The sequence below is a fragment of the Salminus brasiliensis genome, chromosome 24 (genome assembly GCF_030463535.1).
Source record: "Salminus brasiliensis chromosome 24, fSalBra1.hap2, whole genome shotgun sequence".
NCBI lineage: Eukaryota > Metazoa > Chordata > Actinopteri > Characiformes > Bryconidae > Salminus > Salminus brasiliensis.
Genome location: NC_132901.1, coordinates 23,338,996 through 23,366,965, shown reverse-complemented (window position 1 = coordinate 23,366,965; position 27,970 = coordinate 23,338,996). Strand labels below are relative to the sequence as shown.

Here is a 27,970-nt window from a genome sequence, read left to right as displayed (position 1 = left end):
TTGAAATTTATTGAATTTGTTGAATGAAATTATTAAACGTAAGCTATGGTTTATTTATTTTTATAGAATTACATTAAACAGCTTTGAATGCACCATTAGCCAATCCGATTTTAGAAACTGTGTCATCATTTGCTATAAAATACAACATTCCAAAATGTATGTGCATTGAAGATAAGATAAGATAATATAACATAACATAAGATAATCCTTTATTTTTAGTCCCACTAACAAAAAGTTGATAAATTAGCAGTATATGTACACAACATAAATAATAAGTCAAAAACTCTTATATATAAAATATTATTGACTTATTAATAACAGATTATTCACAGATAATTACACAATGAAATGGAAATGTAATATATTATACAGATATTACACTAGATAGTATAAAGTAATAATAATAATAATAATAATAATAATAATAATAATAATTCAGAATGAAAACATAAATGGTCATATAATACAAATAATACCACAGTAAATAAAAGAGAAAAACTGAAGAAGAAAAAAAATCTATGTTTAAAAGTTTAAAAGTCATATTCCTATGGTTTAATGCACTAAAATAACATTCATGAACTTTGTAACTCTAATATGCTGAATTCCTCTAAGAAAAGAAAAGTTTAGCCAGAAAAAGCACAGCAGTGTGTTTTAATGGTGTACCTTCAGTTCACACACCCAGGATCTTCTGTCGGAACAGCGTATATCATTCCATGTCCCAAGAGATTTGACCAAATCCTCAGAGCTAAGAAATACGGCACAGTCTTCTTCTCCAGAATTATTGGGCTCACCATGTCTCCAATATCTGCAACCACAGAGTGCATGCATATATAAACACAGAAGAGGTTCAGACGGTCAGCTTGAGTAAATACCAGTACATTATTTGAGATTAATCTGCTGCTGCATCATAATTGCTAGGAATTAAAGTACTAAACAAAGAGACTTTTTGTGTTGAGCTCTGAAACAGCCTGTGATTTAGTATCTGCACTAATTTACTGTTGTCACTTTTGACTGTTTGGAAGTTATCATTATTATTATTATTATTATTATTATTATAGCATAACGTCTGGATAATATTTAGTATTTTAATCTGACTAATGTTTTTACTTATTTTATTAATTAGTTTGTACTGCATTTGTGCAGTTCGGTCAACTTTAGCAACCAAATAGGTAAAGCATTGATCATCATTAGGGCTGTGTATTGACAAGATGTTGGCAATCGCAATACAGGAAGTGTGATTCAATGCACTGTGATATATTGCGATACTGTAAGGTAAGGTGTAATAAGGTGTAAGGTGATATACTGGGGTTTTTGTTTTAATAAACATTCAGAAAAGTATCATCTTCATAAAAACCACACACATCCCACAGCCAAAATGGAACAACCATAAATCCATTACAGTATTCCCACCATATACAAACTGTCAGAAATACAACAGATCATAATCTATTAAGGACCACAAAACAGACTCACTCAGTCAGCGGCGATCCGTCCACCCACCTCCAGTTCCCCTCGTGTTCAGCGTCACTCAAACCAATCCAGAACTCTGTGCTCCCATAAATATCATTGAGAAACACCTACAGACACATATCAAATATCTAAGGTAATTTACATAAACACACACACACACATGCACACACACACACACACACACACACACATACACACACACACACACAGTTGCTTATCTCATTGCTCATAGGTAATTCAATAAGAAAAGGTTGAAAATAAACATTAGCAGAAATACTAAGATAAGATAATATAAGACACAATATAAACAGAATTTAAAAAAAATAACAATATTATTTACAGATTATTTACAGGTAATGCAAATGACTCTTAATTGCACATGTCTGTGTAGTGTAAGTGCAGGGAGCAGTGCAGTAAAAGCAGACATGGTAGTTTCCAGTGTAATAAACAGTTCTACGCTAATGGGCGAGGTTGTCTCAAAGTGAGTGTACCTGTGTGTTCAGGTAAATTTCTGGCGTAATGCTGTCTTAGCAATGGAAAACACAGGTGACCACTGACTGAAAACAACCTCGGCAGACGTCAACAGTCAGACGTTCGTTGCCATCTTGCCAGTAAATTGTCAGCAAGCTACCGGACACCGTGCCTCAGACACCCAATTCCCCAAGGATCCTCTTCAACAGGCAGGATTTAACATGCTAGGAGCCTGCTGAAGGATCTTGGTGGATTCCTGCTGTTCCTGTAAATGACCTGCTTGTGCACAATCACAGAGTGTCACAGGTTTCCTCTGACAAGAAACATTGGACGTGTCTAGGTACCTGCACCATTAGTAGTAGTTTTCTTTTTTAGAATTGTATACATAACCTTGCAAATTACATAACTTCTGTACAAATTAACAACCAAGCTGTTACAAACTTATTTTTTACAAAAGAAATATGATATTATTTATACTTTTAATGTGTGTACTCAAATGTATGTAAAATTATCAAACATGCAGATAATATAACATATTATAAGTATTATTATATTTTTAGTAATTTGTGGGTGAATTAATTATATGATAAATTAATGTAACAAAAACAAAAACAAAAAAAAAAACAGTAAAGTGACAAAAACCCTAAAATTAAAGGTCAAATATTCTCATTGAAATTCAGTGGAAAAACATTTAAAGAAATGTTCTCTGCAAAGAAATCCTGTTATTTTACAGATTTTTCCTCAATTATGACAATCAAACAAAAATGTCAGGTGTGGGCAAGAGGGGTCTAAAATCCCCCAGCACTGAGCTGTGGAGCAGTGTATCTGTGTTCTCTGGAATGAGACTTTTATGAGCTGAGGAGTTAAGAATGAGGTGTTGTGGTGATCATTCAATATTCGGACCTCAGTCTGTCAGAATTCTGACATAATGTCCTTGTGGCTGAATGCAATCAAATCCTCACAGCAATGCTCCAAAATTTTGTAGTAAGTATTATTTAGTAGTAATTGTCAGCCCTGCGGCGCCGCGCCCCCCCTCGACTTCTCAGTCGATGTTGGGTTGATTTCAATGTTCATGTACTTTCTGTTCCTCCCGTTGGTTTTCTCACTAAGGACTTTTATGTTGACTGCGGTCGCAGTAAGACGTCATGTTTTCTGGTTATCTCTGAATTGTTTCACCTGAGTGCTGGAGTACAAAGGGAGCAAAAGAATTACTCTTGCGATGCCAAGCTGTGAGGTTGCACCCTAGTCGAGTAAGTTCATCAGCGCCTGACGAGCGCGGTTTTGGGGTGAGGCGTTTGTTTGCTAGTTTCATTGGTTCCTTTGCGTTCTAGCCTTCCTCCCCCCGTTTGATTTGTCCCCTCTCGCTTTGCTCCCGGACTACTTTCCAGCCTCAGGTGGTCTTCCAGGTTAAGCCCCATTTCAGTTGTCACCTGTTTGTTTTCTGTTTCTGTTTATTGGACCCTGTACTTTGCTGCCTCGTTTTTGTTGTAATTGTTTGTTTGGTTTCATTATTAAAGACCATATTCTTGCATTGCTCTGTCCCTGCGAGTGTTCCCTTGTCTCGCCTAGCCAGCATGACAGTAATACCCTTAATATCTGAAGAAACTATGAATAAGCAGGTGTCCCAATACTTTTGAAGACCATACAGAAATGAATGAGCTCTTGGCCATTTGAGCTGAGAACGTCCCATCCTGGTATGTCAAAGAAAGGGGTGTGGCTTAGCTCGCAGTAGTCACTCATGATGACTTTACAGACCTTTTATGGACATTGTTGCCAGCATTAACATTTAAGGAAACTAAGTCCACACAGAGCCTCCCAACCCTCTCTCCTCACCTGTTCTTCTCCGCTATCTATGACCACCAGATCTGCTCCTCTCTGTCTGCAGTGCTGTCTGCTGTCAGTCCAGGTTTTCCTCCCATGAAACAAGAAATAACAGCTTCTTCCGGATTTCTCACAACGCTTGACACAGCCTACAGAGACAAGAATACAGATGTGGTAGCAGTGAATCTACTATACAGGTAGTGGACGCTGTTTCACTCACCTGTAGATTTATCCAGTTCACAAGATGTGATTCGAAGAGTGAGGTCTTTATCAGTGGTTTTCTCCTCCATCAGTTTCCAGCAGCTCATCTTTAGCTGATCTCTTTCTTTGGTCAGGTTTTGCTTGCAGTTCGTTAGCTGATCTCTTTCTTCAGCCAGGTTCTGCTTGCAGTTCGTTAGCTGATCTCTTTCTTCAGTCAGGTTTCTGATGACTCTGTTCTTCTCCTCCTTCACATGAACATCTGCATTCAGAAACCATGATCCAATGAACTGAACATTTACAGTAATTAAGTATTCCTTAATCCTGCTCCTACACAGCTCCTGCTACTCGACTACTCCTACACATGTATTTCTTGCCTCAGCACACCTGATCGTCAACTGATTAGGAAGCCCTTCATGAGCTGGATCAGGAGTGGAGGCTCAAAGAAGGAATGCTAGAAACCATAGGATACTGTGGTTCTGAAATGAAGCTAGAAACTCTTGCATTTGAAGCTAAAACACTTACGATGTACATAGAGCAGTATGTTGGTGATCAGCAGGAGAACACACAGCAGTCCCAAACACACTGCAGCCAGTCTGGAACATCTACTTCCTCTTCTACCTACTGGTAAAGAGTGGACTGTGTGAGTGTCCACAGCCTCCTGAACTCTAACAGCATCTGCACCGACATAAATATCCACCAGCTTCTCCACACACTCTCCTCTGTCCAGCTCAGCCATCTCAATGCTGCCCACGTCATTATAGATCCCCTCCGTCATTCTCTTTCTGACTGACTCTACTTCAAGCTCTTGCTAACTTCACACTGAGTTGACTCTTCTGCAGCAGCAGTGTGTGATAGGCAGATGCTTTAAATTGAAACTTCACACACACATGTCTGGCGGCTTCAGCAAATGCTTCCTTTTCACACATATACAGGCAGAAAAAAGCAGCAGCATTAATAACATATGCAAAGAGGTTGGAGAGGCCTAATATGGATATCAAGAGCATTGGAAGACCAGCTGAAAACTATCTGGAGGTTCTTATAATACATATAGCGTTGTCATTCTGTGGGCCCATTCATTCCTTCTTCTAGTCAGTGTAGACCAGAGTACACAAGGTGGCCAAAAGATGGATGCCCTACGGAGAAACACTACTGTATCTTACATACACTTATACTCTATCTACAATAGCTTTTCAGACCAGAGTGCATGGGTTCAGTGTATGGAGATTTACATTGGGAATGCTCTCTGAAGAACCATGTGCTTCGTAGTAGTAGAGGTATGGGAGTATAGTCTTAAACAAAGCTCTAGGCACTAATAACTAAAGGCGCTTCAGAAAGTTGAGAACATCTACACATTTAAGATAAGATAACTGGCGAAAACCAGCTTTGCTGCAGAGAAACGTATCTAGATATAGAATCCTGACTGAAGAAAGAGACAAGCTGCACTGCAATGATCAATTTTCATTTTTATTTGGACACTATAGCAGCATAGCAACCACTTGGGTCAGCAAAGAAACCGCTTAGCAACAGTACACCTAACATTTGGATCAGCAGTTCCACAGCAAACATCTGGCATATGATAGCAACCTTAAACAGTCACTTGGAACAGCATAGCATGTCCATATCAACCATGATGATCAATTGCATGATTTGTGTGTCAGTTTTTTTCTACTTTAATCTGTAAGCTTTGTTTATTGGTGATTAACAACAACAGTTTAATATGAGATATAAGATACGAGATAAGAGATTCAACTGTACAGACAGGGTTATAAAACAATTAAAATAGCATTAAATGCATAAAATATTAATCTTTTTATTCTCATTAAGCATCTAATAATTTAAATGTATTTACCATCAGGGAGAAGATGGTAGCATGTTCCACCTAATATGTCTATACATTCATACATGCATATATATACAAAAAGTGTCAAAATGTCACAATGAATGGACCAATATAAATGTTCCAAAATTACCTAAATAATATTCTTAATATCTAATAAATATATGTATAATTTAACTGACTTCCACTGAAAGTTAAGAAGGTTTTTCCCCCTGTAAAGTTTGCACTTTGGAGATTTTTGTGTGACAGTGATGACATATAAAGATTGCAGCAGCCTTGTTCATACAGTTTTGTGGATCAAGATGCTACAAACTGTTACAGTGGACACTCTACAAGGGAACTGGGCCTTTGCTGCAGCTTTTGTGTCCTGTAAACATTGTCCATTGTAGTCTACTAAAGGCATCCTTGATCAATAATTAGTATTGCCAGCAACAGCAGTGTTTTCTTCATAAACAATTCTTCTGGATATAACTTTGATTAAAGTAGAGGGATTACAGTTTTGGACATTAATAGCAATATACATGTAATACTTTTTAGAACTTTTACAGCACTAATTACAAACACCTAATAGTGGATTATATTAATGCTAAAAAAACAACTTTAAGTTGTTTAACTTTAAGTTTTTAGTTAAAAACAACTAATAATAAAAACATTTCATTATGAATATTATCAGGGAAACAAACCCAACTCCTGTATTCTCAACTTCCACAACTTTACACATACTAATTATGGTTTAATTAGATTTGGCGTAAAAATTAGAAATTGGTACTTAGGTTTAAGGCTGAATTTTGTCAGGTTGAGTTCACAGATCCAGTTTTCTATCAGAGAGCAAGGAAGATCGTTCCACGTTCGCTGATCATCTTCAACTGTAGTGGTGAAAATAGCACAGTCCTCCTTTCCACCAGCATTATTGGGTTCTTTCTCTCTCCAGAATCTGTCAATCAGACAGAGCATTCATCTATAAAAGTCATGTTTTACAAAACAACGTTCTAAATCAAACCACTGCACAGGTTCTACAATATGCTTCATGAAATAATGCAAAATCTTTACAAGAACACAAAAGAAAACGTAGGCTGTGGTACAATGATAGACTAGTACTATTTTAAACATAAAAGGAAAACAACAAGATCAGAACTTTGTTTCTATACATACTCATCGGTCAGCAGTCTGTCATCCACCCATGTCCACCTGTTTTCCTTTACTTCATCAGTCAGACCAATCCAGAATCTGCTCTCTTTCTTTTGATCAATAAAAAACGCCTGTAAAAAAAAATCAAAAACAAAAGTACATAAAGTACATAAGTTTGGGCTTAAGAGGGCGCTCTGGTACATTTAGGGCACAAACAGAACATCTATGATTACTTTGAGGTATACGGGACCTAGAATTGCCCAGACTTTAGCTGTGTTGAACACTGGTGGCTCTTGTAAAATATTGACTCTCGTTACATGTTAAGCTGTATAGCTGTGAGAAGGAGCGGAATAAATGTACATACAGGCCTAATTTTTAAAATATTTATCTGGAAGTTGAGTTTGAGGATAAAAGTCATATATTTTTTATATCACCCCCTCAGTGTCCACCAAATTTGGCATAATGACTTAGCCACACCCACATTGCATTTTTTGGGGTCTGGCTGGCATGTTGTAATGAAATGTTGAACATCTGAGAACATATTGAGCCTAAATACACTAATCAGCTACAACATTAGAACCACATGCCTAATACTGAGTAGGTCTCTTTTGTGCTGCTACAAAAGATCTGACCATTTTAGGCATGGACTAAAAAGGCTTGAAGGTTTCCTGTGGTATCTGACACCAAGATTTTAGCAGTAGATAATTTAAGTCCGTAAGTAAGTTGTAAGTTGGAGCCTTCATGGACTGAATTACTGAGCCTTCAATCGTTTACCGGTTGATCTTCCTTAAGACATTTTTGATAGGTACTGACCTACATACTGCATACTGGGAACACAGCAACATGCTGCCCGATGTTTTGTTTTGGAGATTTTCTGATCCAGTTGTCTAGCCATCACAGTTTGGTTCTTGTCAAAGTGCCTCAGATTCTTATGCTCGCCCTTTTCCTGTGTTTAACACATGCCCCATAGCACACCACTTCCTCTGCAGATTTACCTCCCTGAATATCAGTTAAGCTACACAACATCGATTCTCTACCAAAGTTAAATTCTGATGAATTCTAGGGACATCTTAATAGTGGAGAACAACAATAACTACAATAGGTTTCCAGTACCTCACTCTGTATCTCTCTCCTCACCTGTTCCTCTCTGCTGTTTATGATCACCAGATCTGCTCCTTTGTCTCTGCAGTCCTGTCTGGCCTCACTCCAGCTCTTCTTCCCAGTAGAGAAAAAGTAAAAGCTGCTTCTGTACTCTGTCACAGAAAAATGAGAATACACAGAACTGTTTGTGCTGTTTTTTTCACTCACAGATCTGCTTCACTAATTGATCATATTTGGTTTGTAAGATAAAATATTCACCGTTCTTTCTCACCAATCAAGTTCTGGTTCAGGTAGCTGCTCTGTAGCTGATCTCTTTCTTCAGTCAGGTTTCTGATGCTGGATAAGAGCGTCTCTGTCTCTGCAGTGTAGTTCACACTCAGTGAGAGGATGGTTCTGTCCTTCACCTCTTTTACATTAACATCTGCATTGAGAATATCATACATTTACAGAAGTCCAATTAGAGTAAATATCTTGTTTGAAAAGAGGAAATACTTACTGACACACTCACAGTGTATGTAGAGCAGTATGTTGGAGGTCAGCAGCAGAACACACAGCAGTCCCAAACACACTGCAGCCAGTCTGGAGCATCTGCTTTCTCTAATATCTGATAAAGAGAGAACTGATTTAGAGGTACTCAAAGTCTTTTTTTTAATCTGGTTCTTTCAGACTGCCCTATAACATGCAAATACCAGCCAACAGGCCTAAATAATAGGAAATAATGTGAAATAATAGGCTCCAGTACACTAAATTATTTTATACACGCCTCCCCTGACATGTGGGCAGCCAGCCATTGCTTCTTTCTTCAAACTGTCGCTGATGCAACGTCACAGAGCAACCTATGCACTCTGAGGAAAGTGCTGTGTACCCTGCTCGGATGCATTGACCAGCAGACACCAGTGGTAGCCAGCACCAGTGATTTTCTGATTTTGGCTGAGCGGTCTAAGGCACTGTGTTCAGATCGCAATCTCCCCTGTAGAAATGGGTTCAAATCCCACTTATGTTTCAAGGGCTACTATTCTACACCAGCCTTTATCCAAATTCTAGATTATCAAACAAGCTAGAAATATTACTGTATCATTTTTATTCTGACCCTCAGAGCTCAGCATATGAGAAGAGTGTACAGCCAGATGTGACACTGAACTAGTATGTCTACCTGTTTGAAGTTCATTCTGCATTTCCTGTTTATTTGCTTGATAACACACAAAACAAGCTAAATCTGACATCACCAACTATCACGATTAAGTTCCAGAAATGTATGAACTTGCAGTGACCTAAAGATAATGGTTAATCATCCTTTAAATGCATTTGTCTCAAAACATTGTCTCAATTTTATATTCATGAAAGAATGGTTAAAAAGTATGCATGGCTGCTAATGCCAGTGCTGTCCTCTACCTGTCTGCTGTGTTGTCTCCTTCGTCTCTATGTCCTCAGTCTTTGTCCTGGTCTTCTGAACTTTAACAGCATCTGCACTTTCATAAATATCCACCATCATCTCCACTCGCTCTCCTCTGTCCATCTCACCCAGCTCAAAACTGCCGTTATAGATCACCACTGTTGCCATTCTCCCTGACTGACTCATCTTTAAGCTCTTGCTAACTTCTCACTAAGCTGTCTCTTCTGCAGCAGCAGAAATGTGATGCAGCGAGGAAAAACCTTGCATGCTGGAGGAAGATAAAGCATGTAGGTAGTTGGTGTCATTAACACCAAGACCACATAGACGGGCTGCCATGCAGGCTCAGTGACTGCTTCCTGTTCACACATACAGGCCTCAAACAACATGGACACCTTAGAGCATTAAAGGACCAGCGGAAAAAAAACATCTGTAGGCCAAAATGGAGGTTCTTCTATTATATGGAGATAAGATGAAATACTAGACCTATTCAAAATGCTGTGGCCCATATGATCAGTGTAGACCAGACTACTTGAGGTGGCCAAAAAATGAAAGTAATATGGAGAAACACTACTGTACCCTACATATACTTATATACTGTACCACACATACTTATATCTACAGAGTCTTTAAGACTGCCATGCAATGGTCCAGAGTATGGAGATTTACACTGTAACTGCTCCCTGACTGCGTACTCACAGAGCCCCCTTGCCCCCCCCCCCCCCCTTGCTTGGGGCCCTACCCAACTTCTTATACTGCTGTAATATACATGGTCATATCAGAATATTATGACCACGTACCTTTCATCAACACAGGGTTCATATGGACCTGATCGTGAAGTAAACAGAGTTTCCCATTTTTTTTATCACAACATCTGTTGAGAACAACACTCTAATAATTAAGGTGCTGCAAAAGGTTCTTGGAGCCATGCCATAGAACAACCACTTTTAGTTCCACAAAAAACTGTTTTTGTAAAAGAGATTAGTGGGCGTGTCTTAATGAACCTTGATTTAATGTAAGGTTTCTTTACAAATCTAAAGGTTCTTTACACCCACACATTGCTTTGTGTCGCAGTAGAGGCTGTTGTGGGGAACTGGTGATCTATACTGTTAAAAGTAACTAGATCTTTGAGAAACCTCTGGAAGTTCTTTAGTTTGAAACTGTGGAGGAACCTCTTAAGGTGCTTTGAGGAACCTTTAAGTAACCTTTTTCCTCTAAAAACCTCCCACAAATCCTGTCCACTGTGGGAAACGTGTGATCTTACTTGTATTGCCACTAACAGCAAAATGTTTTTTGTATGAAAAATGTTTATTTATTATGATTTTTTAAATAAACGTTTTAGTAAGAGAGACATCAGTTATGGCCATGGATTTTAATGGCGTTAAACATATAACTTTCATAAATTTTACATTTCACTAATTACAAACACCCTAAGCATGCATTTTGACTAAGGAAATCAACTAAAAATAAACACATGAAGTAAAGAGCATATAGGTTGTCACTGGCTGTTGTTTCTTATTCAAAGATGGAATTATTTTTTTAATTAAGGTTTCATTCAAAGACTGGCAGTGATACTTCAACTGCAGTGGTGAAAATGCCACAGTCCTTTCCACCAAGTTATTGGCTTCTTCCACTCACTAAAACAGCTTCTCTCTTCCACAGAGCAATCAGAACGGACATCTTTTATAAGTGTGAAGAACTGTTGGTGTTGCTTTGTGGTGCAGGCAGGTGTTTCACTCACCGAACTGCTTAAATAAGAGGTTGTCTCTCTCTGTAGTGAAGCTCACACTCAGAGACAAGATGGTTCTGTCCTTCTCATCATTCACAACAATATCTGCATTGATAAAACCACACATTAGTGTAGTAGAGTAAAAGTCTTCACTATTTGAAAGAGGAAATATATGCATTTGAAGCTGAAACACTCACAATGTATGTAGAGCAGTATGCTGGTGCAGGAGAACACATAGCAGTCCCAAACACACTGCAGCCAGTCTGGAACATCTGCTTCTTCTTCTACCTACTGATAAAGAGTGGACTAACTAGGAAAAGGTAGTGTTTTAAATATGGTTGTTGTTGCTTTTTAGAGTGTCCTCTACCTGTCTGCCGCGTTGCCTCCACCTTTGTATCAGAGTTCTCAATCTCTGTGCTGGTCTCCTGAACTCTAACAGCATCTACACTTTTATAAATATTCACCATCATCTCCACTCACTCGCAACTGTTCCATTTACTCAGTTCAAAGCTGCTCACCTCTTCATAGATCACTACCGCCATTCTCTCCCTGCTTTACATTAAGTATAATACTAAACACCTTTCACAAACCACAGAGTTTAATAAAATGACTGGGCTGGAAAGAATACCACATTTGAGGTAAAACTCTTTTGTATGAGTGTGTGTGGGTGGGTGTGTTTGTGTGTTGGTGAGATGGCAGGAACAGAAACTAAGAAAAGAGGCAGAGGTCAGAATATGTGTGTTAAAGGTGCTCTAGAAAGCTGTATTCACCTTGGCGTAGTTGAATAATAGTACAGTACATGAAAGTGAGAAACCATGATCCTCTAACACTGCTGTCTCTTCTTTGAAAAGCAAAACCAACTCAGAAAATGGAGCTGGAAAACGGGCCAAATCCAAAACCTCAAAGTGGTTATGAAACAGTCTAGACTTCTTATATGTACAATATGGAGGGTAGAATCTCTTCAGATGGCTAAAACAATAATGTCACGCCTACCTTGGTTGTGTCATACCATGTTCTGTCCTAGGCCCTCCTGTTCATTAGTGTTCCCACCTGTGCCTCTTCTGCAGCCATGCTCCCTTGTTAGTCCCAAGTGTTCATTGTTAGTCCATATATAAGTACCCTTCACATCCAAGCTTTACCCACTGTAACAAATACCCTGAATAATTATGAAAATTTCTTGTTACAGTATTAAGGCCATGTGTCTGTAGGCCATCACAGGGCCAGCCATTAGACCTTCATCATGGTTAATGTGTCCTCACGAACAGCTTCGAATAGTAGTGTTAGCTACTATTCAAAACATTATATTTACACCGTCTAAATTTACATAAACCCTGCCTACTACAGAAAGCTTTTTAAGGATAAACACAACAGCTACTTCAGGAAAATATGGAGACTAAAAGCTAACCCTACCAGACTACAGTCTCTTTAGCTCACTAACCATGCTCCGTGCCAACAGAACACTGAGAGGACAGCAACACTATCCGGAAAGAATTATTGTAAAATCTTTCTTTTTATAATAATAAAAATGTAACTAAGTCAGGCTAGACTATGCAAGGCTGGGTTATGCTATGCGGATGTGGCCGTCACAGTGACCAGGCAATAGACCTTTATTATCGAACCTCCGTTTAACAGAATGCTTGCCAGTTTTGAGCCTCCCTTAAAAGTTTTCATTGGGCTTCAGCACAGCCAACAGGAGGGCAGTTACATGTTACATGGAAGTCTCTCCAACATGGACAAAGCTAGACTATCTTGACTGACTCACACATCTCTATGACAAACATGGTTCTTTATGGAACCAAAACTGTTTCTTCTATAGCATCACTTTGTGATATTGTACTGACAGCATTTCTTTACAGGAACTAGACAAGCTGTGTGTGTGCATTTGCACATCAGTGTCAGCAATGGGTGCAATTCAAAGTAGCTGAATGCCTTAATTAGAAGTGGTGTCCACAAACATTTAGACATAGTGTATTTCTTGTTTAGGGTCTATTAGAACAAAGCGGAGGAACTGTACTGGTGCTTAACATTAGTTTAATATAAAAGATTAAAAAGTTTTCTATGAAGTTCAAAACAATCAGCTTCAACAGATAAAAATAATAAGAATAACAAGACTAACAAACTGATTAGTGCAAAATATCCAAAGTGTATTAACAGACATCAGTTACTATAGATCAACTCTAATTTTGCGAAGTGCAGACCTACTCGCATGGCTGAGGTAAGGGAATTTGAGAAATTTGGGCTGGAGTTCCCTTGCCAGGCGGAGGTTGAGCATAATTTGGACCATCAGGAGGAGCATGGGTGGTGGTGTGGTGTGAATTTTCATAGCTAAGCAATTTTATAGTGCATAATAATGGAGAGGAGAAGTTTGGGTGTGGTCCTTTTGGTGGTTCCCAAACCTTTAGTCATTACATAACTCCTTTTCAAGTGATAACTGATGTACTGATATATACAGATAACTGAACCTCTTCTAAGAGTACCACTTATTTTCTCAAATCTTGACTCCCATTAAAAATATATACCTTAATCTGGGAATTTAATGGCAATTAAATTTTCTTGAAATTTAACTAGTGGAAACTTCCAAAAGATGAAAAAGAGCTTACACCTCATCCAGTGGATTCTTAAACCTGATCAGTTTGGACTGTGGTACTCAGATTGGCCAGAAGATAGCAGTATCACACAGGATACATCCTTACATAATAGGCTATGGCATCTAGGTTCATTACATTTATTATTACTGTTCTTTATTCTGTTGGTTCCCATTTGGAGGTGGGATTGTGAATGTTATGTCCCAAAACATGTTTTCTCAACTTTTACATCTATTAAAGTATCAGATCATGGATTGATTAGATACTCAGTAAAATACACTGGTATTAGGTTTCATGGCTGAAATTTTGTCAGGTCAAATTCACAGACCCAGTTCTTCCTCTGAGAGCAGGGAAAATCGTTCCACGTTCGCTGACCATCTTCAACAGTAGGGGTAAAAATAGCGCAGTCTTCGTGTCCTCCAGCATCATTTGGTTCATTCTTTCTCCAGAATCTGACAATCAGAAACAGTATTCATCTATAACTAAAATGTGTTTTACTAAACAAATCAAACCAAGCCATTACACAGCTTGTATATGGTGGTCTTCACTTCCATGAACATGGTGTGATTCTGTAGAAGAACCTCTGAACATTGAGACAAGGACTAGAAATAGAAAACAGTTCATAGATGAAATACAGACTGTAACTCACGGGTCAGTTAGCCGTTGACCATCCACCCAATTCCAGACAGATTCTATATCTTCATCAGTCAGACCAATCCAGAAATCGCTCTCTTTCCCAAGGCCAATCAGAAATGCCTGTGGAGAAAAAGAAACCCCAGAAAACTAGGAATCTTCTCACTCTCTCTATCACTCTTTCTTACTCTCTCCCTCCTCACCTGTTCCTCTCTGCTGTTTATGATCACCAGATCTGCTCCTCTCTCTCTACAGTCCTGTCTGCTCTCACTCCAGGTCTTCTGCTCAGTGGAGAAAAAGTAAAAGCTGCCTCTGTTCTTCTTCCACTCCTTAAAACAGCTTCTCTCTACCACAGAACAAAGAGAACAATCATCTTTTAGAAGTGTGAATAACTGTTGGTTTTGCTTCATTGTGCAGCCAGGAGTTTCACTCACCCAAAATATTTTCCTCAGCCAACTTCTGGAAGCTGCTCTTTAACTGATCTCTTTCTTCAGCCAGGTACTGGTAGCTGATCTGAAGCTGATTTCTTTCTTTAGCCAGGTTCTGGAATCTGGTCTGTAGTTGATTTCTGTCTTCTGCCAGGTTTTGGTAGCTGGTCTTTTGCTGATCTCTTTCTTCAGCCAGGCTCTGGTAGCTTCTGTTTAGCTGATCTCTTTCTTCAGCCAGGCTCTGGTAGCTTCTGTTTAGCTGATCTCTTTCTTCAGCCAGGCTCTGGTAGCTTCTGTTTAGCTGTTCTCTTTCTTCAGTCATCTTCTGGTTGCTGATCTTTAGCTGATCCCTTTCTTCAGTCAGGGTTCCATTGCTGGATATAAGGGCCTCTCTCTCTGCAGTGAACTTCACACTCAAAGAAGAGAGGGTTCTGTCTTTACCTTTGTTCACACGAACATCTGCATTGAAAAAGAATAGCATTTTTGCAAGGATCTTACAAAAGCTGTTCCTAAAGTTCTACTACTCTACAATGAAGACCAACACACTGATTCTACTTCTGATGTAAACTAGGTGTCTTAGACCAGGGAATACACTACAACCATGCAGTGAATGTTCAGGAACAGAACTGATCACCACTGTCTTACAGTGAAGCATGTCTATTTTATATTTTATATTATATTATATTTGAATTAAGCTGAAATACTCACGGTGCACATAGAGAATTACATTGGCGGCCAACAGGAGAACACACTGCAGTCCCACACAAACTGCAACCAGTCTATAGCATCTGCTTCCTCTTCTATCTTCTAATAAAGAGTGGACTGACATTGGAGACACAAGCTTTTATAAAGTCTTCACTATAAAGTTCATGTTCTCAGAGTTTAATTTACCTTTACCAGTCTGCTGTATCCTTATTTCTCTCTCCATGCTGGTCTCCAGAGTCCTAACAGCATCTGCACCTTCATAAATATCCACTATCTTCTCCACGCTCTCATCCATGTCCACCTCACTCAGCTCAAAACTGTCCACGTCTTCATAGATCCCTTCTGCCATTATGTCTATGCTTTGCTCTAACTGGGTAGAAAGGACTGGGCAGGGAACAATATCTGACCCCTAACTAGGCTATGGTCTAACAAACTGTGTGGGTGTGAGACGGGAACAGAAAGTGAGAGGAGACAGAGGCCAGTAAAAGTGTGATAAAAAGTGAAGAGGATCCAGACCCTGATGTTCACAGCACCTCAGACTGAGGACCTCCTAAAACACACCACCAGTTTAACTAATCATTAGCATTTAAGAGTTTAGCAAATAGCATCATAGAAACATGTTGGCTAATTTCTTAACAAGGACAACCCATATCACACAATGCTAGCAGTGTTGGTGGGTGAAGGCTAGCATGTTCTTGCTGATGACACAACAATCGTGGGCCTGACCTCCAACGATGATGAGAGGAGGTTAGCTTCCTGTCACACTAGTGCCAGGAAAACAACCTTTCTCTTAACTTCAGCAAGACCAAGGAGCTGGTAGTGGACTTTAGAAAACAGGAAAGTGCGCACCCCTATCTCCATCAGTGGAACCACTGTGGAGAGGGTCAGCAGCTTCAAGTTCCTTGGTGTACACATTACTGAGGAACAGTATATAATGTAAAAGTCACAAAGTACCTAAACTTCATCACTTCCTGACTGTGACAATAAAGCACATGTATTTTGTATTTCTACATTTGAAAAGCCTGCATCACTCACAATGCATGTAGAGCAGTATGTTGGTGATCAGCAGGAGAACACATAGCAGCCCCAAACACACTGCATCCAGTCTGGAACTTCTACCTCCTCTTCTAACATCTGATAGAGAATAGTCTGACTTAACACGTATGTAGTGGTGGGTAGGTATATACACTTAGGGGTTTAATGCATTCAGGGCTTAGACGCTAGGAGTTTACCTGTCTACTGTGATGTCTCTTTTTGCGTTCTGGTCTCTTGAACTCTAACAGCATCAGCACTGACATAAATATCCACCATCTTCTCCACTCGCTCTCACCTGTCCATCTCACTCAGCTCAAAACGGCCCACATTATCATAGATCACCACTGCCATTTTTTTTCTTTCTGCTTTGACTACAGAAATGACACCATGGTGGCAGTGATGAAGAAATGGGTGAACAAGAAACCATGTCAGAAGAAGCGCATTGGGTGTAAAACCCTGGCCTGATAAGGGTGCGCTCTTTCAGATGCTCAGCTTACAGATGTATGAACTGCAAAATGGCATTGCATTTGTGTCAGTATATGTGTGAGACAGAAAGAGACAGTGAGAGACAGTGAGGCCCATCAATTTACATGAGTGAAAGTGTAAAGTGCTTCACAATAATACTATACAATATGGACAAAAGTACACTGCTCAAAAAAATAAAGGGAACACTCAAATAACACATCCTAGATCTGAATGAATGACACATTCTCATTGAATACTTTGTTCTGTACAAAGTTGAATGTGCTGACAACAAAATCACACAAAAATCATCAATGGAAATCAAATGTATTAACCAATGGAGGCCTGAATTTGGAATCACACACAAAATGAAAGTGGAAAAACACACTACAGGCTGATCCAACTTTGATGTAATGTCCTTAAAACAAGTCAAAATGAGCCTCCACGTGCCTGTATGATCTCCCTACAACGCCTGGGCATGCTCCTGATGAGGATTTCCTCCCAGACCTGGACTAAAGCATCCGCCAACTCCTGGACAGTCTGTGGTGCAACGTGACGTTGGTGGATGGAGCGAGACATGATGTCCCAGATGTGCTCAATCGGATTCAGGACTGGGGAACGGGCGGGCCAGTCCATAGCTTCAATGCCTTCATCTTGCAGGAACTGCTGACACACTCCAGCCACATGAAGTCTAGCATTATCCTGCATTAGGAGGAACCCAGGGCCAACCACACCAGCATATGGTCTCACAAGGGGTCTGAGGATCTCATCTCGGTACCTAATGGCAGTCAGGCTACCTCTGGCGAGCACATGGAGCGCTGTGTGGCCCTCCAAAGAAATGCCACCCCACACCATTACTGACCCACTGCCGAACCGGTCATGCTGAAGGATGTTGCAGGCAGCAGATCGCTCTCCACGGCGTCTCCAGACTCTGTCACATCTGTCACATGTGCTCAGTGTGAACCTGCTTACATCTGTGAAGAGCACAGGGCGCCAGTGGCGAAATTGCCAGTCCTGGTGTTCTCTGGCAAATGCAAAGCATCCTGCACGGTGTTGGGCTGTGAGCACAACCCCCATTTGTGGATGTCGGGCCCTAATACCATCCTCATGGAGTCGGTTTCTAACCGTTTGTGCAGACACATGCACATTTGTGGCCTGCTGGAGGTCATTTTGCAGGGCTCTGGCAGTGCTCCTCCTGTTCCTCCTTGCACAAAGGCGGAGGTAGCGGTCCTGCTGCAGGGTTGTTGCCCTCCTACGGCCTCCTCCACATCTCCTGGTGTACTGACAGACACAGCAAATCTTCTTGCCACAGCTCGCATTGATGTGCCATCCTGGATGAGCTGCACTACCTGAGTCACTTGTGTGGGTTGTAGAGTCTGTTGCATGCTACCACGAGTGTGAAAGCACCACCAACATTCAAAAGTGATCAAAACATCAGCCAGAAAGCATAGGTACTGAGAAGTGGTCTGTGGTCCCCACATGCAGAACCATTTCTTTATTGAGTGTGTCTTGAGTGTGTCTTGCTAATTGCCAATAATTTCCACCTGTTGTCTATTCCATTTGCACAACAGCATGTGAAATTGATTGTCAATCAGTGTTGCTTCCTAAGTGGACAGTTTGATTTCACAAAAGTTTGTTGTTATATGGTGTTGTTTAAGTGTTCCCTTTATTTTTTTGAGCATTGTGTTTGGACACCCGCTCTTTCATTGTTTGTTCTAAAATCAAGGACATTTAAAAAAGCGTATCCTGCTTTTGTTGGAGTAATTGTCTATCTGTCAGAGAAGAAGGCTTTCTACTAGATTTTGAAGGAGCATTGATGTGAGGATTTGATAGCATTCAGCAACAAGAGTGTTAATGATGTCAGGATATTGGATGGAGCACCATCTATCATTCCAGAGAACACAGTTACACTGCTCCACAGCTCAGTGCTGGGTATACCCTTGTTATACCCCTCTAGGAATAAAGCGCCATGCGTGGCACTAGGCATGGTGCAAATGGGTTCATGTTTATCTGCACCAGAGAGTCCCATTCTGTCTGTAATACTTCTCTTCTACAGGGACTAGACAAGCTGTGTGTGTGCACTTAAACATGTGTGTCGACAATGGGTGCAACTTAAAGTAGATGGATGTAGACACTACTAAAGCACAACTGTCTGGATGGAAATCCACCTCTCCTGTTACTGTTTACACACACACACACACACACACACACACATTTTACAGTACTCTGTGTCATGTTGCTATGCACCATTACACAATGAACATGTACATATAAATGTACTATTTAATTTTTATATTTTATATTAAAAATTATTTTCTTTTCTTTTTAAGGCTTAAAGAGTGCTTTATACTGAAATATGTGTCATTTGTTGATCATGGGCTAATGACTATGGATGAACAGTTATCTACAGCACACATTTTCTATTGCTATTTCTAATTCTATTTAACCCCGTAAATAGCCTATGACCTGATGGCAGGCAAAAAGTGTAATTACAAACTTCTATTACCAAAGAATAGCCCCACGAGTTTATACAGAAGTCTCTGTAGTTACTGAATAACACATCTTAGTGTGTAATAGGCCTTTCTGAATTAGAGGGGTTAATAACCCTGCGTAATTTCATATCCAACACAGGTTCAACCCAGTTTGTAAAACATTACAAATGACTGTAACTGATGGAGCGTCTTCCAGAGAGCAGATTCAGCACAATTTTTCAATTCTTCACTTCAAAAAACAAACCTCTTAAAACACAATTTAATGGTCATTTATTAGAAACAGGTGAAGTATTAACACAAACCTGAGTCTAAATGATTTACAGTGGAGGTTATCTAAAGAAGAAAAAGGCTTACAAACATGCAGTGGATTTATAGTGATCAGATTGTCCAGATGGTGGCAGTATTGTACAGGAATCCTCATGTAAAGAACACTTTTTACTACTAGTTCATTACAATATTATTAATGTGTTTTTCTGTTTCTTCATCAGAGCTGCAATTATGAATGTTATCAGGGGAGCATCACCTCCACAACTTTCCATACTAATTAGATTAGTGGGGAAATACAGTGGTATTAAGATTCAAGGTTCATTTCAAGGTTGAATTCACAGACCCAATTCTTTCTCTCAGAGCAGGGAGAATCATTCCATGTTCGCTCACCATCATGAACTGTAGGAGTGAAATCAGCGCAGTCCTCCTCTTTACCAATATTATTCGGTTCACCTGTTTTCCAGAATCTGTCAATGAGACACAGTTTTCATCTATAAATATCACATGCTTTACTAAACAAATCAAACCGAGCCATTACACAGCTTCTATGGTGGTCTTCACTTCATGGACATGGTGTGATTCTGTAGAAGAACCTCTGAACACGGTAAAATGTAGGTTGTGGTAAAATGGTGGGGTAGACATGCTTTAAACAGGAAGAGAAAACAACGAGACGAGGACTAGAAATAGAAAGTGGTTCATAAATGAAATACAGACTGTAACTTACGGGTCAGTCAGCCGTTGGCCGCTCACCCACTTCCAGACAGATTCTATATCTTCAACAGTCAGACCAATCCAGAAATCCTTTTCTTTCTTTTCGTCAATCAGAAATACCTGTGGAGAAAAAACAGAAAACTAGAAATCTTTTCACTCTCTCTATCACTCTTTCTCACTCTCTCCCTCCTCACCTGTTCCTCTCTGCTGTTTATGATCACCAGATCTGCTCCTCTCTCTCTACAGTCCTGTCTGCTCTCACTCCAGGTCTTCTGCTCAGTGGAGAAAAAGTAAAAGCTGCCTCTGTTCTTCTTCCACTCCTTAAAACAGCTTCTCTCTACCAAAGAACAAAGAGAACAAGAATCTTTTAGAAGTGTGAAGAACTGTCTGTGGTCCTTCGTTGTGCAGGCAGGTGTTTTACTCACCGATCTGCTTCACTAAATGATCATATTTGGTTTGATGAGATTTTCCTCAGATTTTCTTACCAATCAAGTTTTGATTGCTGATCTTTAGCTGATCTTTTTCTTCAGTCAGGTTCTGGTAGCTGATCTTTAGCTGATCTTGTTCTTCAGTCAGGTTTCTGATGCTGGATAAGAGGGTTTCTCTCTCTGCAGTGAAGTTCACACTCGGTGAAGAGGTGTTTCTCTCTTTATCCGTAGTCACATGAATATCTGCATGGAGAAAGAGTAGTATTTATTTAAGGACCTCAATCCTGGTCCAGAAATCCCACCTTCCTGCACATCCTAGAGCTTCTCCTGCTCTCAGCCCTCTCATCCAACTGGTAAACCGATCAAGAGTCCCTTCCTGAAGTAAACTGTGCATCTTAGAGCAGGGAAGCACTGTCTTACAGTAATGTGTGTGTAGCCTATTTTGTATTACTACTTTTGTAAAAGCCTGAAACACTCACAGTGCATGTAGAGCAGTATGTTGGAGATCAGCAAGAGAACACATAGGAGCACCAAACATACTGCAGCCAGACGGGAGCATCTGCTTCCTCTTCTAATAACTGTTAGAGAAAGGACTGACTTAGAAAACATGTTTTTAGGGGTTTAAAAATGTGATTATTGTAAATATGCTCAGAGTTTACTCTACCTGTCTTCCATGCCCTTGTCTTTCTCTCAGTGTTGATCTCCATGGTTCTCACAGGGTCTCCACTGACATAAATGACCACTATGGTCTCTTCACTGTCTACCTCACTCAGCAATAAGCTGCTCACATCTTCATAGGTCCCCTCTGCCATTCTCTCCGTGCTTCGTTATAACCGCACTGCTGACTCTTCACTACTCAGACTACAGTGTTTCTTCTACTGGTGAACTCCTACGCTAATGAAGAGGTAGACACGGCAGAGATAATGTAGAACCCATAACCACAAAGCTGTGAAAACTGTGTGTGTGTGCGTGTGAGAGAGAGATAGAGACACTAAGAAATAGGAAGTCAGAGAGGAAACAGGGGCCAGTACAATGTATTCATACCCTTGGATATTTTCTTCTTTATTGCTTTTAGAAATGAAATCATGCTCAATTTAATTTGGCTTATTTTCTTTAGAATTTACCAAAAAAAAGTAATTTCAAAGTGAAAACTTATTTCTCAGTCAGTCAAAGACAAGACAAGACAACATTATTCACCATTTGTGCTGGAATTTGGCTTCTGCTTTAAACCATCCTTGCAGTGAACACACACACTAGTGAACACACACACACAAATGAACACACAATAGAGTGAATCAGGGCTGGTATTGATTTGTTAACAACAGTTTAATCTGATTTCATTTTGTACTACAATGCATATTAATCAGCTTCAGCAGCGGATCACAACAATCACTGAAAAAAGAAAGAAAGAAAGAAAGACAGAAAGAAAGAAAGAAAGAAAGAAAGAAAGAAAGAGGTGTAATAAACTGTTCAGTGCAGAGCGTCCAAACTGCACTAACTGACTATAAACACAAAGCCTGTTTGATTCCAGGTGATCAATACTGACTCTCATTACAAATGACTGGAGTTGATGGAGCCTCTTCCAGAGAGCAGATTCCACACAATCATCTCCTCAATTCTTCACTTCAAAAACCAAACCTCTTAAAAACACACTTTTATTTGAGGATTTAATGGTAATTTATTGGAAACAGGTTAAGTGTGAACACAAGCCTGAGTCTTAATGATTTACAGTAGAGGTTCTCTAAAGATGAAAAAAGGCTTATAAACATGCAGTGAATTCATTTACTGCCCCATAACCTGACCAGTCTGGACTATGGTACTCACATTGGCCAGATGGTGTCAGTATTGTACAGGAATCCTGATGTAAAGAATACTTTCTTACTACTAGTTCATTACAATATGAATAATGTGTTTTCTGTTGTTTCTTCATCAAAGCTGGAATTATGAATGTTATCAGAGGAACATCACCCACACCCTGTTTTCTCAAGTTCTACAACTTTAAATATGTCTGATTATGGGTTGATTAGATTAGCAGTAAAATAAACTGGGATTTAGATACAAGACTGAATTTTTTTTAGGTTGAATTCACAGACCCAAAACTTTCTCCCAGAGCAGGGATCATCATTCCATGTTCGCTCACCATCATGACCTGTGGTCTCGATAGCTGCACAGTCCTCTTCACGAGCATTATTGGGTTCACCAGTTCTCCAGAATCTGACAATCAGACAGTATTCATCTATAAATATCACATGCTTTACTGAACAAATCAAACCAAGCCATTACACAGCTTCTATGGTGGTCTTCACTTCATGAGCATGGTGTGATTCTGTAGAAGAACCTCCAAACACAGTAAAACAGAGGCTGGGGTAAAATTATGAGGTAAAACTGCTTTAAACAGAAAGAGAAAACAACAAGACAAGGACTAGAAATAGAAAGTGGTTCATAGATGAAATACAGACTGTGACTTACGAGTCATTTCCCAGCTGTTGACCGTCCACCCACTTCCAGACAGATTCTGTATCTTCATCAGTCAGACCAATCCAGAAATTACTCTCTTTCTTTTGGCCAATCAGGAATACCTGTGGAGAAAAAACAGAAAACTAGGAATCTTCTCACTCTCTCTATCACTCTTTCTCACTCTCTCCCTCCTCACCTGTTCCTCTCTGCTGTTTATGATCACCAGATCTGCTCCTCTTTCTCTACAGTCCTGTCTGCTCTCATTCCAGGTCTTCTGCTCAGTGGAGAAAAAGTAAAAGCTGCCTCTGTTCTTCTTCCACTCCTTAAAACAGCTTCTCTCTACCACAGAACAAAGAGAACAAGCATCTTTTAGAAATGTGAAGAACTGTTGGTGGTCCTTCGTTGTGCAGGCAGGTGTTTTACTCACCAATCTGCTTCACTAAATGATCATATCAGGTTTGATGAGATTTTCCTCAGATTTTCTTACCAATCAAGTTTTGATTGCTGATCTTTAGCTGATCTTTTTCTTCAGTCAGGTTCTGGTAGCTGATCTTTAGCTGATCTCGTTCTTTAGTTAGGTTTCTGATGCTGGATAAGAGGGTCTCTCTCTCTGCAGTGAAGTTCACATGAATATCTGCATGGAAAAAGAGTAGTATTTATTTCAGGACCTCAACCATGGTCATGGAGTACAACTGCTCTGGTTCTAAAGGTTCTCCTGACCCTACCACACTGATCCAACGAATAAACCAACAAAGAATTCCTCCCTGAAGTAAACTGGGTGTCTCAGAGTAGAGAACCATTGAGTGTGTGTTTTTCTTTTTCTTTTTTTTTTTTTTTTTACTTGGAAATATATTGAGGTTAACCCTAATTTTCAATGCAGCCGAGTAGTCACAAATTAAAGGGATTAAAAAAAGATGAATCCAGGTAAACTAACCGTAAAACCAGGCAACATAAATAACAAATGATTTTAAAACAAAAAGACAAACAAGCAAAAAGAATTACCAAAAAAAACAAAAACACAATCAATGATATTTAAACATAAAATGATAAGTGGGCAAGCCACCATTTAGAAGTCAAATAAATGGATTGTAATAATAATAATTATAATAGATCGCAAATTTAAAAATATTTAATGTACTCAGAAAGACAGAATCCGATCACAGAAAACACACTCCGTCTCTGACTACCTCCACCACAAATTTGGTTTGACTGATCCGATCATAATCTGATCAGAATGTGTGTGTGTGTGTGTGGGGGGAATCTGAACCTGCTCCGATTACCACAAAATGCCAGGTATAAACAGGCTCATTGAGTGTGTTTACATGCACCCAATAATCTGATCATAATTGGATTAAGGTCTAGAAATCTGATTAATTAAGATGATAAAAGGGGTTAATTAAGATGATAATCAGGTTTAGAAATCTGATTAATTAAGATAAAATTCTCAGCACAGTATTTGCTTACCCTTATTTCTCTCAGTTTTCTCAGTCTGTGCATGCACACAAACTAGAATGTTTACTGAACTTGAACTGGGAAAATCTGCTGTTACCAGCAGTGCACCAGTGGGCTAGAATTTACTACAAAAGTCTTGAAAATCACTTCATCATTTTAAACATTTTGTTTCAAACCAGTTTGTGGAGCTTGGAGGCGGAGGTGGACATAAAAGCAGATAATATTTAACATTAAACAAAACAAAGCAAAACAGGAACCAATGAACACATGTACAATCTGATGAGAAGCCCGCCATTGTTTACAGGAAGTAAAATGGAAATGATGTATGCGCCCCAGATACTATCCACATACAAAACACATGGTAATGCCTGGTGTGAACAGGCCTAAATGTCTTGTATGTATATATATATATATAGCTTGTGTGGCCTGTTTTGTATTTCTACATTTGTAAAAAAAGCCAAAAACACTCACGGTACATGTAGAGCAGTATGTTGGTGGTCAGCAGGAGAAGGCACAGCAATGCCAAACACACTGCAGCCAGTCTGGAGCATCTGCTTCCTCTTCTAATATCTGATATAGAGTAGACTGACAAAGTAAAAGTAAAACAACTGATAGACTGAGAATAGAGAGACTTAATGTGTGTGTATCGGCACTTAGACTTTACCTGTCTGCTGTTTCTGTGTCTCTTTCTCTAAGCTGGTCTCCAGAACCCCAACAGCATCTGCACTGACATAAATATCCACCATGGTCTCCACTCGCTCTCCTCTGTCCATCTCGTTCATATCAGAGCTGCTCACTTCATCACAGTGTTCCTCTGCTATCCTCTCAAACCTGCTCTGTTACTACTCTACAGAAGCTACACTATGACGCGTAAAATCGTCAGACGTAACACCTCGGGTGTGAAAATCTAGACAATGGCAGCAATTTTTCTGCACACATCAGCTCACAGATGCATGGCCTGTGAGCTAATCACACTTTGACCATGCACAGTCTCTATGTGTGTTTGGGACAGAGAAAGACTGTGAGAAAGAGGTCCGCCCCTGTGTGTAAAAGCAGATATCACCAAGCCACAACCATCCCCCCCCCAACACAATTTCCACCGCAACTTCTTCAGAAACCTTCTGTCTGCTTAGACAATAAGTTGTACTAAAAGAAATTACATTATATGGTATATCGTTATCAATTTTTAAAGGTGATTTTGTCTAATCTGTGATCCATGTTGGGTAGTTGCAGTAAATGACACTAAAATGTATACCTAAATTCTATTATTCAACTCATTGAGCATTTTTCCATAATAACATAAAGCAAGTTTACAGGGACTTTGGTCTCATTATCATAGACATCAACATAGCAGTACAGCAAGACAGATATTTAAATATCATGTATTTTAATAAACAAATGACAGCTGTACACTTACTTTAACCTGTCTTTTACAGCCATTTGACCCCTCTAGGCCATAGAAAGGTCAATGTTGTAAACAGTGCAGTGTCATAGTCATTATTGTGACCCTATAGACAGGATAGTGCATTTACATTCTCTCCCCTAAGCTGCGATCTGATAACACTGACAGGTCTAAGCCCAAAAGTACACCAATCAGGGCAAAAATCCTGTTCACAGAGAACACTGATAGGTCTAAGTAACAACATAGACTACTGAGGACATAAATCCTGCCCACGGTGAACCTCATCTCAAACTCCCCAACTCATCCAAAAAGTATTAGTTGGAGCTCCATCCATCATTTCAGAGAACATAGTTCCACTGCTCCACAGCTCAATGCTAGGGGGCGTTATACCCGCCCAGCCCATGCCTGGCATTAGAAATGGTGTAAAAGGGTCATGTTTATCTACTCCAGAGAATCCTCTTCTACTGGCAATGATTTTCTTCTACAGGGACTAGACAAGCTGTGTGTGTGCATTTGAACATCAGTGTCAGCAATGGGTGCAACTTAAAGTAGCTGAATGCATTCGTTTGAAGGGGTATCCACAAACTTTTGAAAATACAGTGAATACTATGAACTTTGCTGGTCATGACACACGCTTTTTTATTTATTTGTTGAAATGAATATAACCATATAAACAAGAGAAATAGGCACTTTCTTTGCAACCAACATCAACTAGCTAACACACAGGAACCTAAGCAAAACTGTAAACTAGGAACAATATTAAACATTAAATGTTTGTCAATCTGAACCACCTTAACAAGGTAATGTGAGCTACTTACAGTAGCTAGAATGTCAAAACAGAAAATGTCTATTCAGGTACATTCTACATTTATTAATAGCTAGCTCATGCTTAATAGCTGATATAAGCTGGACGGCTAGCTAGCAAATAATAATGACCTTTATCCATGTCACAGTCCCTAATTGTGCTAGCTAAAATTTTAGCTAACCTGCAAACAAGCATTGACTTTTCACTGACTGAAATTGCAACAATAAAAACAGATTATTTATTACTTTGATTATCTTTGATACAGTTTGGCATGAAGCATGAGCATCTGCTTCCTCTTCTAATAACTGTTAGAGAAAGGACTGACTTAGAAAACATGTTTTTAGGGGTTTAAAAATGTGTTTATTGTAAATATGCTCAGAGTTTACTCTACCTGTCTGCCATGCCCTTGTCTTTTTCTCAGTGTTGATCTCCATGGTTCTCACAGGGTCTCCACTGACATAAATGACCACTGTGGTCTCTTCACTGTCTACCTCACTCAGCAATAAGCTGCTCACATCTTCATAGGTCCCCTCTGCCATTCTCTCCGTGCTTCGTTATAACCACACTGCTGACTCTTCACTACTCAGACTACAGTGTTTCTTCTACTGGTGAACTCCACACTAATGAAGAGGTAGACACAGCAGACATAATGTAGAACCCAGAACCAGAAAGCTGTGAAAACTGTGTGTGTGAGCGTGAGAAAGAGAGCTAGAGACACTAAGAAATAGGAAGTCAGAGAGGAAACAGGGGCCAGTACAATGTATTCATACCCTTGGATATTTTCTTCTTTATTGCTTTTAGAAATGAAATCATGCTCAATTTAATTTGGCTTATTTTCTTTAGAATTTACCAAAAAAAGTAATTTCAAAGTGAAAACTTATTCCTCTGTCAGTCAAAGACAAGACAAGACAACATTATTCACCATTTGTGTTGGAATTTGGCTTCTGCTTTAAACCCATC

At 39.5% G+C, this 27,970-nt stretch overlaps 2 protein-coding genes and 1 long non-coding RNA gene across 3 annotated transcripts; all 3 read right to left on the bottom strand.

Moving 5' to 3' along the window:
- Positions 1-562: 562 nt before the first annotated feature.
- On the bottom strand, positions 563-15,910 carry LOC140546668 (uncharacterized). Its single transcript, XM_072670052.1, has 11 exons — positions 15,686-15,910; positions 15,503-15,616; positions 14,801-15,253; positions 14,570-14,712; positions 14,383-14,489; positions 14,033-14,185; positions 9,422-9,561; positions 3,983-4,222; positions 3,775-3,911; positions 1,474-1,577; positions 563-805 (listed from the first exon to the last, which is right to left on the bottom strand). Exons 1-11 carry the CDS (start codon positions 15,846-15,848, stop codon positions 652-654), a joined length of 1,908 nt encoding a protein of 635 aa, XP_072526153.1. The 5' UTR covers positions 15,849-15,910; the 3' UTR covers positions 563-651.
- LOC140547044 (uncharacterized) lies at positions 6,659-8,160 on the bottom strand. Its single transcript, XR_011978381.1, has 3 exons — positions 8,066-8,160; positions 6,953-7,059; positions 6,659-6,734 (listed from the first exon to the last, which is right to left on the bottom strand). It is a non-coding gene; the product is annotated as an uncharacterized lncRNA (long non-coding RNA).
- A 4,149-nt stretch (positions 15,911-20,059) lies between the features above and the next one.
- On the bottom strand, positions 20,060-26,468 carry LOC140546667 (C-type lectin domain family 4 member E-like). The gene is made up of 5 exons (XM_072670051.1): positions 25,275-26,468; positions 20,952-21,137; positions 20,661-20,803; positions 20,480-20,586; positions 20,060-20,222 (listed from the first exon to the last, which is right to left on the bottom strand). The coding sequence occupies exons 1-5, from the start codon at positions 25,279-25,281 to the stop codon at positions 20,060-20,062; spliced, it is 606 nt and encodes a 201-aa protein (XP_072526152.1). The 5' UTR covers positions 25,282-26,468.
- Positions 26,469-27,970: the final 1,502 nt, after the last annotated feature.